The sequence below is a fragment of the Anolis sagrei genome, chromosome 2 (genome assembly GCF_037176765.1).
Source record: "Anolis sagrei isolate rAnoSag1 chromosome 2, rAnoSag1.mat, whole genome shotgun sequence".
In the NCBI taxonomy this organism is placed as follows: domain Eukaryota; kingdom Metazoa; phylum Chordata; class Lepidosauria; order Squamata; family Dactyloidae; genus Anolis; species Anolis sagrei.
The window spans coordinates 89,346,356-89,361,790 of NC_090022.1; the positions used below are offsets into that span (position 1 = coordinate 89,346,356).

The following is a 15,435-nucleotide window of genomic DNA, read 5'->3' on the forward strand; positions in this document are numbered from 1 at the left end:
TAACTGCCATTCAAGTTGCTGTTTCCAACCCCGTCTTTCCCTATAGTTCCTGACCACATGTTGAAATCCTGCTCAGCTCTTGCATTAAAATCACCCAGAAGGACAATTTTGTCCTTCTCAGGTATCTTAGGATGGTATCCAGCTGTCAGTAGTACTTTTCATAGTGTTGGTGCATAGGCACTTATGACAGCTGCCTGCTGGTTTTTCAGAATATTAATTTGGAGGCATGAGAGTCATTCATTAATGCCAACAGGTGCTTCAGACAGATGCTTCAACCAGGTCATTTCTGATAGCAAAGCTGACTCATATATTTTTCATTCCTGTTCAGGTAGTCCCTTCCAGAAGAAGGTGTAGCCTCTTTTTTCTTCCTTCAGCTGTACGTCTGCTGCTCTCTGGGTCTCTTGGAATGTTGTTATATTGATGTTAAAATGCCTCAGCTCCCTTGCAAGGATGGAAGTCCTACATTCAGGGTGTTCATTGTCTGTGTTATCTAACAGTGTCCGTATGTTCCATATTCCAAAATGTCTTTTTTGACTGCAAGGTGATGACCCCTTGAGATGGGTAGTCTAGTCAGGGATAAATAAGAGAGGTGGGGTATGATTAGGGCACCCTTTCTAGTCCCCTTCCTGTTTGGGGTGATCATGTTATCATCTGCCTGCTCTACTGTTTAGGTCTTTAGATTGTCCTTTGTCTGGCTCCTCCCCTATGACCCCCACCGCCATGGGAGACTCTTTTGGGAGTACATAACTTTGTCAGCTTCATTCATAGGTTCACTGGAATACACAAGTTCCCTCACTATGACAAGGTGACAATCCAGCAAGAGTTTGAAGGTAATAGGGCTGAGAGAAACTCTTCCTCTGAAGATCATAAGATTTGGGAAGTTCATATAGGCAAATACAGTATTTTTGGACAAGTAAATGATCCCATGCTTTCAACTAATTTAATCTAGGAAGAAACAAACCTATGACCTAAAAAGTGCTAGGTATCATGGATGCAACTTACCACCTAATGCCAAACAACTTCAATTCATATTTAAATGGTTTCCATAGGAGCTAAATGCATATTAACTTGGATCCAAATGTGCCAATGCCAATGCAAAGCTGCCTTTTTGTAGTGGCTTTTTCATGGGAACATTTCTTGCAGAAGCCAGAAAATACCATTTGCGCACCACAATTATGTGTTTTTAGATCAAATTCAGAACACTCAGCTGAATGTGTTTTTAAAAATGGTCATGACTTTCTTATGTGAAATAAAATCATTAACATGAAATTGAATCACAAAGTTGATGACATGTCAAAAACATACACATTTTAATATAACTTGGAGAGGAGTTTAATAAAATATCAAGACAGGCATATAGATTTTGTTTATATACAGTGTGTCAATTCCCACAGTTATTCTAATAATATGTTTTATATAATACATAAGCATTTAATCTCATTCATACTGCTTCAGTAAGTTATTGTCATACTCAAATACTATTAAAATTATTCTGATTTATTAGTCAACTGTTCTTGTTAAGAAACCTATCAAGTCAGACTAAACACACACAACACACAGTCCAAAATACAAAAGATAAGCTCTGCAAAGAGAAGAAGAAATAATAGAAAGATTTTTGATAATGGTACATTTATGGGGATCAAAGTATATATTGAGTATTATTTAACTGTTCTAAATAATGAATTTCTGAGAGGCTTCTCACAAAGTGCATCTTGGCTAGGGCAAAAAGAAAATTGAAGTCTTCAAAAATAATTGCAGGTTCCATGATCTTACCTTTTCATGCATTACAATTCTCTCATTAGTAATCCCTGAAAAATGTTTATTAACTCAATTCTTCTCTTCCCCCACCCTCACTCTCTATGCACAGAAGGAAACAATTTCATGTGCCACTCAATTGTCATACACAAACTAGTTGTGGGTCTAATTTTTTTACTTCACATAACAGAATATTAGTGCAAATATAGATGAGGGTATCTGTAGATAGAATTTTAATGATTTTACATTGATTTCAAAGATTCTGGACTGATGCAATACTAAATGCCTTGGTGTGTATCTTGCACATCTTCTTTGAACCAGAGGACATACTGACATTGTACATAGCAGCTGATACAACAACAGCTGATACAAGGCTACTTTGAAAACAGCTAGCATATCAAAGCAAAAGTAGGAATTGTAATTTTTCCCCAAGGCCTAAACCATAAAAAGGCTTTTGTACACAGTCAACCCTCCACATTCACTGGGATTAGGGACAGTTGATACACTTTTTGGCTTTAAAAAAACCCATTTTTTCTTAACAAATGCAAGAAAAAATATTGTTCTGACAAATATGTTCAACTTCCTATTCATTGTGGAGTGTAATTTAAAGTTTTTAAAGTCATTACAGGTTTTCCAATGTATGTAATGATTTAGGACCATGATATATATATGGGACTATTCATTCCTACAAGTCAAAAACAGAGATTCTGTTTGTCAGATATGGTGATCTCCTTGGGGAAACTCCCCCAAAGACTACCCCCTTTCATTGGTAACTTTTAGGCAGGCAGTCCAGAGATTCTGATGTCCTATTGGCCTCTGTCTTCTTTTTGGCCATCACTACAAATGTACACTGAACTAGATGTGTATTGATCTGATTCAACATGCCCTTTCTTTTAACTTGTTTTAATTGTGATTTTACTATTCGTAATTGTGTATTGCTGGGACTGTGTTTTCATTGTTAGGGACCAAAAGGAGGTGTGTGTGTGTGTATATTGTCTTTAATTAAAATATCAATTAATTATTTCTACATCATTGTATACAAATGTCTTTGTGTGTATAAATGCATATGTGTGTGCCTGCCTCTGAATCTTTAAGAAATTAGTCTTTTCTTAAAACAGCCTTCCCTCCCATCAGAGCCTTCCTTCCCTTATCTCTATACTTTCATATGCCAATGCATGTCTGACTTTGACCTTTGCTCCTTGAGATACTACTTTCCTTAACTGTATAGATCTTTTGACCCCTCTCAGTGATTCTGCCCTGCACATCTTTTTCATGGTACATCTCCCTCTTCCTTCATATCCTGCATTAAAAAAAACAAACCTCTTTTCTGTGCAAGAAAGTCTTGGACAAAGTTTTAATTTTAATCTGTGGCGGAAATGAAGCTGACATACATAAACGAGATTCGAAAAGTTGCCCTGCGCCTATTTAATACAGCTTCTCTCCTTGCCCTGCCTTTTATTGCCATTATTGTTCTTTGATTAGTACCTTGAGGAAAAGACTTGTAAAACTGTGACACATACACACACAGTTATATGAATGAAACTGTTCATACCACAATTCTTTTTAAAAAAGTGTTTCCATTCTATGTATGTGGAGAATATAGGAACCCCTTTTTCCAATTTTATTTTAAGTCCACCACTCTCATATTAACAAGTGGAATTACTGTATGTAACAAAACTAATAAATAGTCACCTAAAGTCACACTTTAATAGTACTTTTCTAGTGACCATTGCTGAAAGTTTGATAACAGACCCTGTGATGTAACTTAATGAGCAGCAATGAAAAAGCTGTTTGATCCCATGCTCTTCAGAAAACCATTAAACAAGGAACAAAGGCTCATACCACAGAATCAGAATGCTTTCTTTTATGTATACAACTACCATGTTGCTCTACGAAGACAGCCATATTCTGATAAATAACAAATTAGTGTTTTACAGTCTTTCTAGAAAGTCCAACCCCAAGGTTTTAAATTGTGTATTGTATTGTTTTCAGCATGGTTCACTGTTGTGAGTCTCTCTGAGTGAAAGCAAGAGCATTATCACAAGAAATCTAAAATTCCCTGCTATGTTTACATTCCACAATATCCAATGTGATCTTTTTTTTTTTCAACAGAATGGGCACTTAGTGTGCCACACACCCAAACTATTTTGGACAGAGGGTCAACATCTGCTTTCTATCCAGTAGTAGGCCTATCTTAAATTCTGGGCATGTTAATTCCAAGAGTAAAAGAGCACACAGTGTTGCAGTGTACGAAATCTCAGTTCTAGTTTTCTTTTCTCTATTGGGTGCCATTGTTAGTCCACAGGGGAATGAGAGGAGGGAAATATCCTTTCATCCTCTTACATCTCTCGCTCTCCTTGCTATTCTCTCATTCTCTGTCAAGTTCTCACATCTGAAGTAGAAGAACTTCTGCTAAGGTATCTAAGGAGAAAAAGTGAATCAATACTGTAATCTTGGCAGAGAATAGAATACTAATGATAGTCATAACACTTAAATTACTGTCCTGTAGATTCCCACTTTGGTTTTATGACCAGGAAAATTTCCTACCAATTTATTTTCCATTTCTCTCCCGCTCCACTTAAAAACAAACAAACAACAATGAGATTGCAAGTTGAAAAGTTTGTCTTGTGAGATTCTGAAGTTTCAAAGAGGGGATGAGTTCAAAATGTTCAAGAAACACCATATTAAGGAGCTAATTAAATTAGCATTTAAAGTACTACAAGAAAGACCGATACATGAATAAGTTGCCATGTCCTTGTTTGTCTTTAGAATGCTTTCTATGCTGCTTTTGTCTTTTTATAGACCTCACCACCATGATCATCACCAGAAGCAATGTATTTGGTATAACACTGTTAACACACGTTAAGAATAACTTGGATGATAGTTCCATATGGTGTGGTGTGGTGGTTCATGTAATGGGTGGTGGTTCATGGGTGGGAATGGGGAGGTGGTGGGACTCAGAAAAAAATAATATTTGTATTTTGATTGTTGCAGCTCAAATTGTTGTTGTTTTTTCTCTCCCTTATATATCACAATAAAATTTATAGAAATAAAGAGAGAATAACTTGGATGAGGCAATCTATTTGGTTCTAATTGAATGCCAATAGTCTTCTTATGCGATTGGCAGCCTGAATCCAGTGCATTTGATGATGAAATTTACTTTGATGAAAGCCTCTTTTAGTTTAGTGGAACCTACTGTATGGAGTTAAAATAGGATGGATACTTAGCTCAAAAGAAGGAGACGAGAAACCTGTTTTTTCCTTATCTTTTTTCTCTGTGTAAGTTTTATACTCACACATACAGAGCACAGAATTGAAATTTAACTGTAATTTGTTGTGGTGCAAACTTTCACTGTGGTATTGATGCCTGAGTACTAGCCTAGGTTTGATGATGAGATCTAAAGCACAAATGTATAAGTAACTTCAATTTATCTGTTTGGGGTAGTCTTATTGATTTCCATCAGAGTGACTGAATATAAAGGTTGTAAGACTTTTATTTTTAAGAGTGTGGCTTGTAATGACATTCCAAGTCATAAAAAGATATTATGTGTTGCTTTCTATCAATAATCTCATCATGATTTTGCCCTAAGGAAACAGGGCCCATCTAACTGTCAGAGTGAATTATCTTATGATGGCCAGCCAATTTATGAGGGCTGATTGCTCAATAGTTTGATCAATAATTTTAAAGAGGTCACTAATTATATGTCAAAAGATCATGGCTATGTTTTGATTTTCTGTGTAAGGGTGTGTGCATGTGAAGTACATGAAGGGTTGGAGGGGAGATGTGCAGAGAACCTGAGCATTTGGCATTCACAACGGAAGCAGACTGATTGGCATGTTAACTAAGGCAATTAATATAGTAGAAGCAACGGATATCAATAAAGTACTATGAACACAAGGATACTGGCATCTAAGAAAATATAAAGAAATAAAGATTAACAGCTAACACAAAATAAGAGCATATGGATTAAAATGGTCACATTTAAACAAAGACTGAAACTGAAGCCTACCCCCTCCAAATGCATACACACATCAAATCACTATAGAAAGATGAATAGAAAACTGAATTGCATAAACATAAAAATTATACAGTAACAATCACAGATGTAAATGCTAATATGTCCACAGAGGAAACTTATTCAACACTTAAAAAGATGCTATTTAAATCATCGAAATGAGGAGATTCAAGTAGTCCATATGCAACAGAGCATGTAGTCCAAACGGGCATATACCGATTAGTATTCAGAAGCACCAAATCATGAATTATGCATACCTGACTGCCTAAACCCAAGTCCAAAGATGGGCATCAAGAAAAATGCAGGAGATAAATCTGGAGCACAGCAGCCTAGGGCAAAGCAGCTCTTTAGCACCAATTATTCTATCTTGAATATAGTTTTAGGACTCACTAGGAAAAATACTGATCTATAATGAATTTGACATGCATCACATTGCAAAACAATGAATATGGAAGAGTTAGACGGTCATGCATCTGTGGATTGGTTGGGATTTTTTTTTCTTATCAAGCTCTTGGTTAGCTATTACACAGTAATTTACAAGAATGCATGACTTGTAACACTGACCACCACTCAGGATGTTGTCTTTTTAAATATGCAACAGTGCCAGCTCTGCTTGTTTTCAGTAGACACCATGCAGAGTAGAAATGATCAATAGCATCTGCTTAAATTTTAATGAAGCAAGATTTAGGGAAGGTTAATTGTCCCACATGTTCTCCTTGCCAATAACAGAGGCTTAATGAAACAGTTTCAGGCAGCTTTGTTTTTATCTTATTTGGTGGTTTTCAGAACACCAGAGCATTCTTCTACTATACTGCTAACTTCAGTAGCAATATAGAAAAACAATACTGTCCTATAGGGATGGAACGGAAATGTGCTAATTTCCAGACTGGTGTTGGATTTAAAGTCCATGGCCCCTTGAGAAACTTATGCAGGAAGGAAAACAATACATCAGAAGTTTCCACAACTTTGTGGAATCTCTTCTTGTTGTTGTTGTTCGTCTTCTTCTCAACATGAACAAGCACACACTTTCCCAAAACCCTACAGGAATTTGCAGTAAACAAGTTGGAATGCTGCACAATCTAAATACTATAATGCAGCAGTTCTCATCCTGTGGGTTCCCAGGTGTTTTGGCCTACAATTCACAGAAATTCCAGTCAGTTTACCAGCTGTTGGGATTTCCGAGAGTTGAAGGCCAAAACATCTGGGGACCCACATGTTGAGAACGACTGCCCTAATGTGATTGAGAAAGCTATTGCTTTGAAACATCTGAAAATATTTTATGAGTGGGAAAAAACATCTTTTTATAAAGGCTATGTCTGGATCATTTCATGAAACAGCAATAAGTTACCTGTATGGGGTCATAAGCATAGACTTGGTTACAGAAAGATGACTACCACTAGGTCAAAAGATGACTGGATCAGTGGGGGAAAAAAGAATAGATTTCCAAAGTGGGGGGAGGGGAGAGCAAAAAGTCTGAGAAACAGTCCAATGGAAAATAGAACAAATTCTTATCTGAAAAGTCTATGGCTGGTCACAGCAATAAGTAAGAGATGTCATATTACTTTCCCTCAATATATGTAGCCTGATCAAAACTGAGCTGGGTGGACTAGGAAGGGAACTCTGAGAAATCCAGACACATGTCACAGTTAGAGAGACAAAATCTATAAATTATGACAGCCTACATGTTCCTTTTCTATTTTACCTTTCTCATAGTAGATGGCACCTTACTGATGCCATCATTTAGTTAGATTGCTTTCATTGAGTCGTAGATTTCACAATTGCTTTCCCAGTTTATAACCTTCGGTTTATGTACAACATTGCAGGACTTGTTCCTCACTCCCATTTTTATGTAGCATTCAGGAGAGAAAGATATTTTTGAAATCTTATCCTTTAGAACAGGGGTCTTCAAACTAAGGCCTGAGGGCCGAATATAGCCCTCCAAGGTAATTTACGCGGCCTTCGCTCAGGGTCAACCTAAGACTGAAATGACTTGAAAGCACACAACAACAACAACAACAACAACAACAATCTTATCTCATCAGCCAAAAGCAGGCCTACACTTCCCATTGAAATACTAATAAGTTTATATTTGTTAAAATTGTTCTTCATTTTAATTATTGTATTGTTTTTAAAAGTTCATGCTTTTTAAAAATTATAATCTGGCCCTCAACACTTTGAGGGACAGTGACCTGGCCCTCTTTTTAAAAAGTTTGGGGACCCCTGCTTTAGAACATTTGAAGAGTATACCCTTTACCCCAAGAGATTTTTACACTCATGATGAAACAATCCTAATTAGCACCACAGTCTTTCAGTTATACCATGACAGCATTGCTAACACTGACCTTTGTTTTTTACACTGAAAAATCAAAGCAAGACATTTCTTGTAGACATCTCGAACAACAAAGATTTTGAAAAAGGAAATGCAGCAATAAGAAAAGAATGTAAATACAAGAAAAGATGTTGAGATAGATTTATTCATGTGGACAAACATGTCTATTGTATATGAGACAGCCCACACCCCCCCCCCCCCCAATTACAGAAACTGAAATAAGGAAACAAGTGAGACAAGTGAGAACATGTTTGCAGTAAGGATTCCATGATAGCATTCTTGTGCAAACAGAAAGATCCACATGATACTTGGAATCTAGGCACTGTACAGAACACATAAAGGAATTTCCCTGACACTACTTTCTCAACGTTATAATTATTAGAATCATAGAATTGGAAGAGACCTTGTGAGCTATCCAGTCTAACTCCCTGCCAAGTAGGAAGAAAATTGCATTCAATGCACCCTATCAGGTGGCCATCCAACCTCTGTTTAAAAGCCTCCAAAGAAGGAGCCTCCACCACACTCCGGGACAGAGAGTTCCACATCAGTGTGTAGTGCTTTTTATATTTTACTAGTTTAAGTATGTATAAATATATTTTCTAATGAGAAAACAATAAAACTGTAAAGTTAACAATAACTATTTCTAATAAATAGCATTAGAAACTGCACACTGGACCACACTAGGTAAATACTGACCAACACCATGCACATTAATGAATGGTTGCCTTGAGTGAGTCGTGGTCTCAGAAATGCATTCTTAAATTGTTGCCTCAAGCAAGTAAACTCTTTTGACCTTGAGTCACACTCTCACAACCTCTGTTTGCCATCACCTCCCCTTTCAAAATATGTTTTAATACAAAAAAAGGGAAAAAGTGTTGGCTGGCCATGGATGTCAGGGCTGTGTGTATTTTGCCTCATTCTACATCTCATACTGGATCTTTTTCATGGCCTAACCACCTAAATGGTACCAGAGCCAGCATTTTCTTGGAAGTCACAATCTTTTAGCTTTGGAGCAAGGTACATGCAAATACACACATGCACACACATTCCAAAATATAAATTTTTCAAATCTTCATTAAATTTCTTACTTCCTTATTGGGTGGATGCCATGACTGGCCTTTAGCACAGTGTTATTTGCCACATGGTATGGCCTCATAAGACAAAGCATGCCATTTTGTCTGCCAGTAGCCAATCCTTTGTATCTATATATTGACCTCTTGAGTGCTGCCTGCATACATACCAATAGGCTGATAGCTAATCTTTTCTGTCTATACACTGCCCTTTATGTGGTTGCAACTGAGCACTACATACATTTTTAAATTTTATTTTGATGGCTCTTGTCCCAAAACAGGGCACTGTTTTAGTTCAAACTCCTAATGATTTAAGTTGTATATTGAAGGTTATACATGCCAGGTTTGGTCCACATCCATCAAACCATGTAATAGCTTTTGTGGATCAAACACACAAACAATCATACCTTGACTTTTATGTATATAGATTGCTAGTATAGTATGTTTGTAAAGAGCTAAGTATGATGTTTGACTGATCTCCCACAATACTACTGCAAACCATTTGAACCAACAAGGTCTGATGTCAAGCCCCATCTGCAGGTGGCAAGCAAAACCTAAGGCACGCAGGGAGAGTGGGGTGGGGGGTTGTATTTAAAGGCCCCAATGAGCCCCAATGAGGACCCCAATGAGGAAGGCCAGAGTTAGTTGGGGCTGATTAGTTTCACCGGTCCTAATCACATGATGGGGGCAGTCTACTTAAGGCTGAGCCGTCCCTCCTTCCATTTTTACATTGACTACTTTGGGTGCTCATACATCTTGGGAAGTGGTCAGAAGAGTGATACTTGGCCCAGGGACAGTTCTCACTTGGTGGCTAATGTCTCAAGAGTTATGTCTTTAGAGGTTAATGGTGTTTTAGCTCACAGGTTATTTCATAAGTCCTAAATAAAGAAATAGGCCAGGAAATTGTCCCTTAAATCCATTTTCCTGTGTCTGGTCTCTTTATTTCACTGTGGGAGTTCAAATATCTATGAGCAGGATCTTTCCTGTTTTGTTTTGACTGATCAGCAGAATTACAGAGGTGTTTTGTTTTTGTGCAAATTGTGTTCTGTAACAAATGGTATAACACATTTCTCCTATGCATCTGTATCTGTCTATCAGAGAGAAGTTTAGCTTGAGGAAATGGCACAACTGGAAATAAGTAAGCACTTTCCAAAACCATTCTATTTTGTAAAGCAATCTTGATGTACTAAATCATTAGTACCAGAATAATTTGTGTTACATCCAATCTACTTTAAAAAACAAACAAATTTAAAACCAAAACAAAACTGCAGTTGATTTCAGCAACACAACCCCAGAATAAGTCATAGGTTGACATAGCTCATTTTTCAGTACCGCAAGTTAGACAGGAATTTGATTAAAATATTTTCAGGTATTTTTTCAAGTTTTGAATCTCAATGATGGGAATAGCTAAAACAATTACTTTTTAGTTTTGCTTTGATCTGTACAGTAAAGAAATTCTGAATATTTACACTATATATCATTTAGGAACAGTAGCATAGCCAGATCCAATATTCCAAAACCATAAATATAAAAAGTGGTTTTAAAGTTCACAGCATAAAACAGTTTAACAAATAGAATCTAATATTTTACCTTGATCAAAAGGCTTGTTTGGATTCCAGTTTCTGAAATAATCATCCTAAATAAAGTAGGGAGAGAACATGTTAGAATGAAAGGTAAGCTTTCTTTTGCATCATCATCATCATTGTCGTCATCATCATCATTGTTATACAGTCAAAGTAATTTTTAGATTACCTGTTCACTGCTACGCGCTTGTATCAAGACAAAAAATGAAAAATTGAGAGAACAAATGAATGAGATATGATTGTATGTACTAAGACATTATAAGATTACAGGAATGTATTATGTAATGAGAAGAAATTATTGTGTGTATAAAAGTTACAACGAAGCAATGCAGAGCTTCATGGAGAAAGAATTATTATATGTGTTTAAGATGTAATAGAAACAAACAGAGGTAATTATATGTAATGGAAATGTTATCAGATTGCAAAGAAGTTAAGAGAAGCAAATGAATGATGAAGTTATTATAGAAGTTAAGAATAGTAGACAAATGTTTAAGAGTTAAGATGTTACAATTATGCAGACAACATGTATGTATTAGAGTTATTAGAGTTATTGAACCACATTGAAAAAAGAGGGGGATTGTCAGGATAATTGCAAATGTTATATGTATGTTTTTCAATGTGTTAATAATGTAATTCAATTTCAGTCATGTTCATTCATGTAGTAGATTATTATTGTTATAGGCCAGATAATAAAGTCCTTGAAACTGTGATAACTGAATTCCCTTGCTCTGAGAAAAATAGGGAGTGTACCAGCTGGTAGACAGATAAGTCAGAAGGGCAGGATGTTTCTTTGTCTGTGTGTTTAGTCCTGTACTTTGTCAGTCGCCATCTTTCCTCATCAACATGTAGTCGCTTGTATATAGATGCTTCCAGTAAAGCTTATTATTTTGAAACCGAAGAAGAATGCTGTGTGGTAATTGGGTCTGTGTGTTTTGGAAACCTCAAGTTCGCCGTGCCAGACCGGAGGGTCTCACTCTGACAAAAGTCTACCAGGATAGAGCTATATAGCTACTGAGCCATTAGTTTATAAATTGAGAGTTCTGAGTTTAGAATAAAAGGGGTTTTGAAGTGGAACTAATCAAGACAACATTTTATGGTTTCAAGTGACTAAATTACATCCACAAGCAAATTGCCCTCTTAAAAATATTTTACTGAAAATGACCTCCACTATACTTAATTGCTTTTAATTTCCCTCAATATAAAATATAGTCATTCAATGTTTTTTGCCTTTTAAAATTCTCTAATGTACCAAATTAGTTAAATTATCTAAATGGAGAGTTTCCTAAATTATTGTATCTTTACACTTTTTATGATCTAGGACATTCCAGGAATAATATAAACATAGATATAGATACGTATTTCAATTAAGTGAGCAGGTACAGGTTTCTTGATCAACCGACACAAACTAGTGGGTTGTTAAATAGGCAATTTCATTTAATTCTATACTAAGTATTGGATTCCCATTGGGAGCTGCAAAACTTGGAACAACTGAGGGTCAGAACAGGAAAGGCAGGTGGTCTTCATCCAGTTTTCTCCATGGCTTCTCCAGTGTGGAACAGGAATACTGGATTGCTCCTTCTCTGGCCCACTGGAAGGCCAACCTGAGGTTCCTTCCATCTCCTGAGTCACAAGAGTATAGTGAAGATGTAACTGTCAGGCCACTTCAAAGTCTCTTTCACAACCCTAGCTTACAGGATCAAAGCAAGCAGTACTAGAGGGTCTCTTTCAACAATTTGATTCCTCAAACCATAGAGCAGTGAGGTTGTGGGATACTCTTTTGCTGGCTTTCTGGGGAGGGAGACCAGTTATATAATATGCCATTATGATGTGAGATGGGATTGGGATGAGCCAATGACATCTTTGCCCTCCATCTTTCTTCTTGGAATTCTTAAACACATCCTCCCATCTCCTGACACAGTATAATAGCTTTACTTGCTTCGGGGCTAGGTAGGATTTTTCCCTTATTTTATAGGGGTTTTCGCCTACCCTACACTTTCATACGGAACTGAACAACTGGCTAAGGATAGTGTTCCATAGCAGGTATTATGGGGAGATATCATCTACTGACACATTTTGTGCAGGATGGGAATTTGGAAATGCCCGTGTATATCATTCAATTCTGGGGTTGGGGAAACATATTGTATCCTTTGGACTGATCTCTGGTCTTTTACCCTCACCAGAAGCCACAGTCCATGGCTAGTCTTCCATTTTATTAGCTGGGCCTGGGAGCCTGAATTTTTGGGATTCCTTTCAGCATCTATGGTGTTTTTGTCCAGGGGAAGCTGGAGACTCTGGTCAGGAGAGACCAACCTCTCCCACAACAAATCCCTCTCCATTTAGATTTGCTTATTATCAAAAACAATTAATTATACAACAGTCAATAAAGGTGTCCTTAGTTAATCCCAACACTGTTGCCTGGTCCCTTTTTTCCTTGAGCTGGGCAGCAAAAGGGTCTGTAGCTGGGCTATAACTAAATCACACAGTTGGAAGCTATCATGAGAGCCACACAGTCCAATGCCCTGTCATGCAGTAATTCACAAAGAACTTCCAACAGATTCACATCCAGCCTCTGTTTAAACATCTCTAGAGAAGGAGAGTCCAAAAGACTCTGAGGAGAGCTATCCAGAGAAAGAGTGTCCAACAGACTCTTCCACTGTCAAAGTCAGGCAGACAGAGTCTTAATTATTTGGGTCCTCTAGTATTTTCCTTTTTAAAAGACAGGGGACAACATTTGCCCTCCTCTAGTCTCCTGGGACTTTAGGAATTTTCACAAATTATTGCTGGTGTTTTTGAGATTACTGCTTCCAGTTCTTTCAATACCTTTAGTTCATCTGGGCCTGTTGACTAAAATTCATTGAGAGTTACCAGATACTTCTGTACTTCCTTTTTATCTATTCTGTGCTGTATTTTCCATACCTCATCATTTGCTACATTTTCATCAGCTGAACACTATTTTTCTCTTCAGGGAAGATCAAGACAAAGAAGGTGGTGGATAGTTCTGCCTTTTCTCTACCCCCTCTTATCACTATATGAACTCCTGTGACCTCATATTTTCCTTGTTCTTCCTTTTGCAATAGATGTAACAAAAAGGGCCTCTTTATTGTTTTTAACCTCTCTAGCAAGCTTTTCTTATATTCTACCTACATGTATTGTCTGTCTGAATTCTTCTTTGGTTATTTCCCCCTTTACTACTTCTTGTACATGTCACTTTTAAATCTCAGCTGTCAAAAGTCCTTTGGTCATCCATGTCATTTCTTTAGACATCTTCCATTTCTCCTGCTCATTGGAAAAGTTTGAAATTGTGTCTTTAATATCTCACATTTAAGAAATTCCCATCCACCACCAATTCCCTTCTTTTTAAGTAGTCCTGTCCTCATGATTTCACCCATTGTTGACCTAAGTTTACTGAAATCAGCTTTCTTAAAATCTAGAATACATGGCTAAACTATGCTTGACTCCCACTTTCTGCAATATAACAAAATATAGGGGAAATGGTCACACCAATCTAAAGTTCCCAATGTTTCTGCCCCATTAACCCAATGAGGATCAGAAATGGAAAAAGTCAGTGATGATCCACAAGGCATAGATCACCTTTTGTTCTCTCCTCGGAGACATAGCTTTTCATCAATATCTGCAGACATCTCCCTGCACTACCCTGCTAAGAGATCAGCTATTTAAGATACTACTCTAGTCCAATTGTCAAAAATACTGTGAGAAAAATCCCAAGGTATAGAGCAAAAATTCTGACTCAGCCCATAAGTGACCAGTGAAACACACTGTGGTTTTTTTTTTCAAGCTCAGTGATAAGGCCTTAAATTAGCTCTGGCTCTGTCCACAACTCTTTGTCATGATGTAAAGCCCCATGTCACATTTTATCCTGGTTCTCCTTCCTGCAAGGCTAGCAAATGCATTGGCAAATACTGAAAAATATATTTAAAAAGCCTTCTGGTAAAAGTAAGAGAAATCACAAACAGGAATGAATATATTGTGGCAGGAGTAGTAAAGTTAAAGATGAATGCCTAAGCAAAAAACCAACAAAAAACACCCGGAACTGTTATTATATTGAACTATATGATGCAAACCTTCTATTAGACTTAATTAATTTCACACATTTCCTCAAAAATGTTTTGCTATTTGAACAATAATTCACACTTTCTCTGTTTCTTAGTCTGGCCCTCCAATAACAACTGAAAGCTGAATTAGACAAGTAAGTAGATATACAGCCGAATCACACTACTGAAAAGTTTATGATGCACATTCCACTATAGTCAATGGGGATTTTAACCATCAGCTGCACATCATGGGAGCCATAACAAACTAGGTAATTAGTTATTATTAAGAGACAAGATTGGAGGGAGATGCTGTATTTTTCTTCTCTTTTAATTATTTAAGAGAGGATATCTCCACTTCACCCAAAAAAAGAAATATGAAGTCTTCCAAAAACAGACAAACTGTCAATATAAATTGAGGATTCAATGTTCAACTTGTTTATTATGGACTAAGGTCCACTAAACAAGGAGGAAAACAGAGGAAACCTTTCCACCAGTAGTTTTCATTTATTATGCTGGTGGTTGGATGATGTGCTCCGAAATTTATATCATATACACTCATGTATAAATTGGTCTCAAGTATTAGTAAAGAGCAGGTTTTGGAGCCAAAAGTATGGATTTTAATATGACCCAT

At 36.9% G+C, this 15,435-nt stretch overlaps 1 protein-coding gene across 2 annotated transcripts in view; it reads right to left on the bottom strand.

Moving 5' to 3' along the window:
- Window positions 1-15,435, bottom strand: part of SPOCK1 (SPARC (osteonectin), cwcv and kazal like domains proteoglycan 1) — a 618,789-nt gene that overhangs the window by 409,347 nt on the left and 194,007 nt on the right. For both annotated transcript variants that reach the window (XM_060759863.2, XM_067463684.1), the window contains exon 3: window positions 10,760-10,805. In XM_060759863.2, coding sequence (XP_060615846.2) covers window positions 10,760-10,805 — 46 coding nt within the window. The remainder of the gene's footprint in view (window positions 1-10,759; window positions 10,806-15,435) is intronic.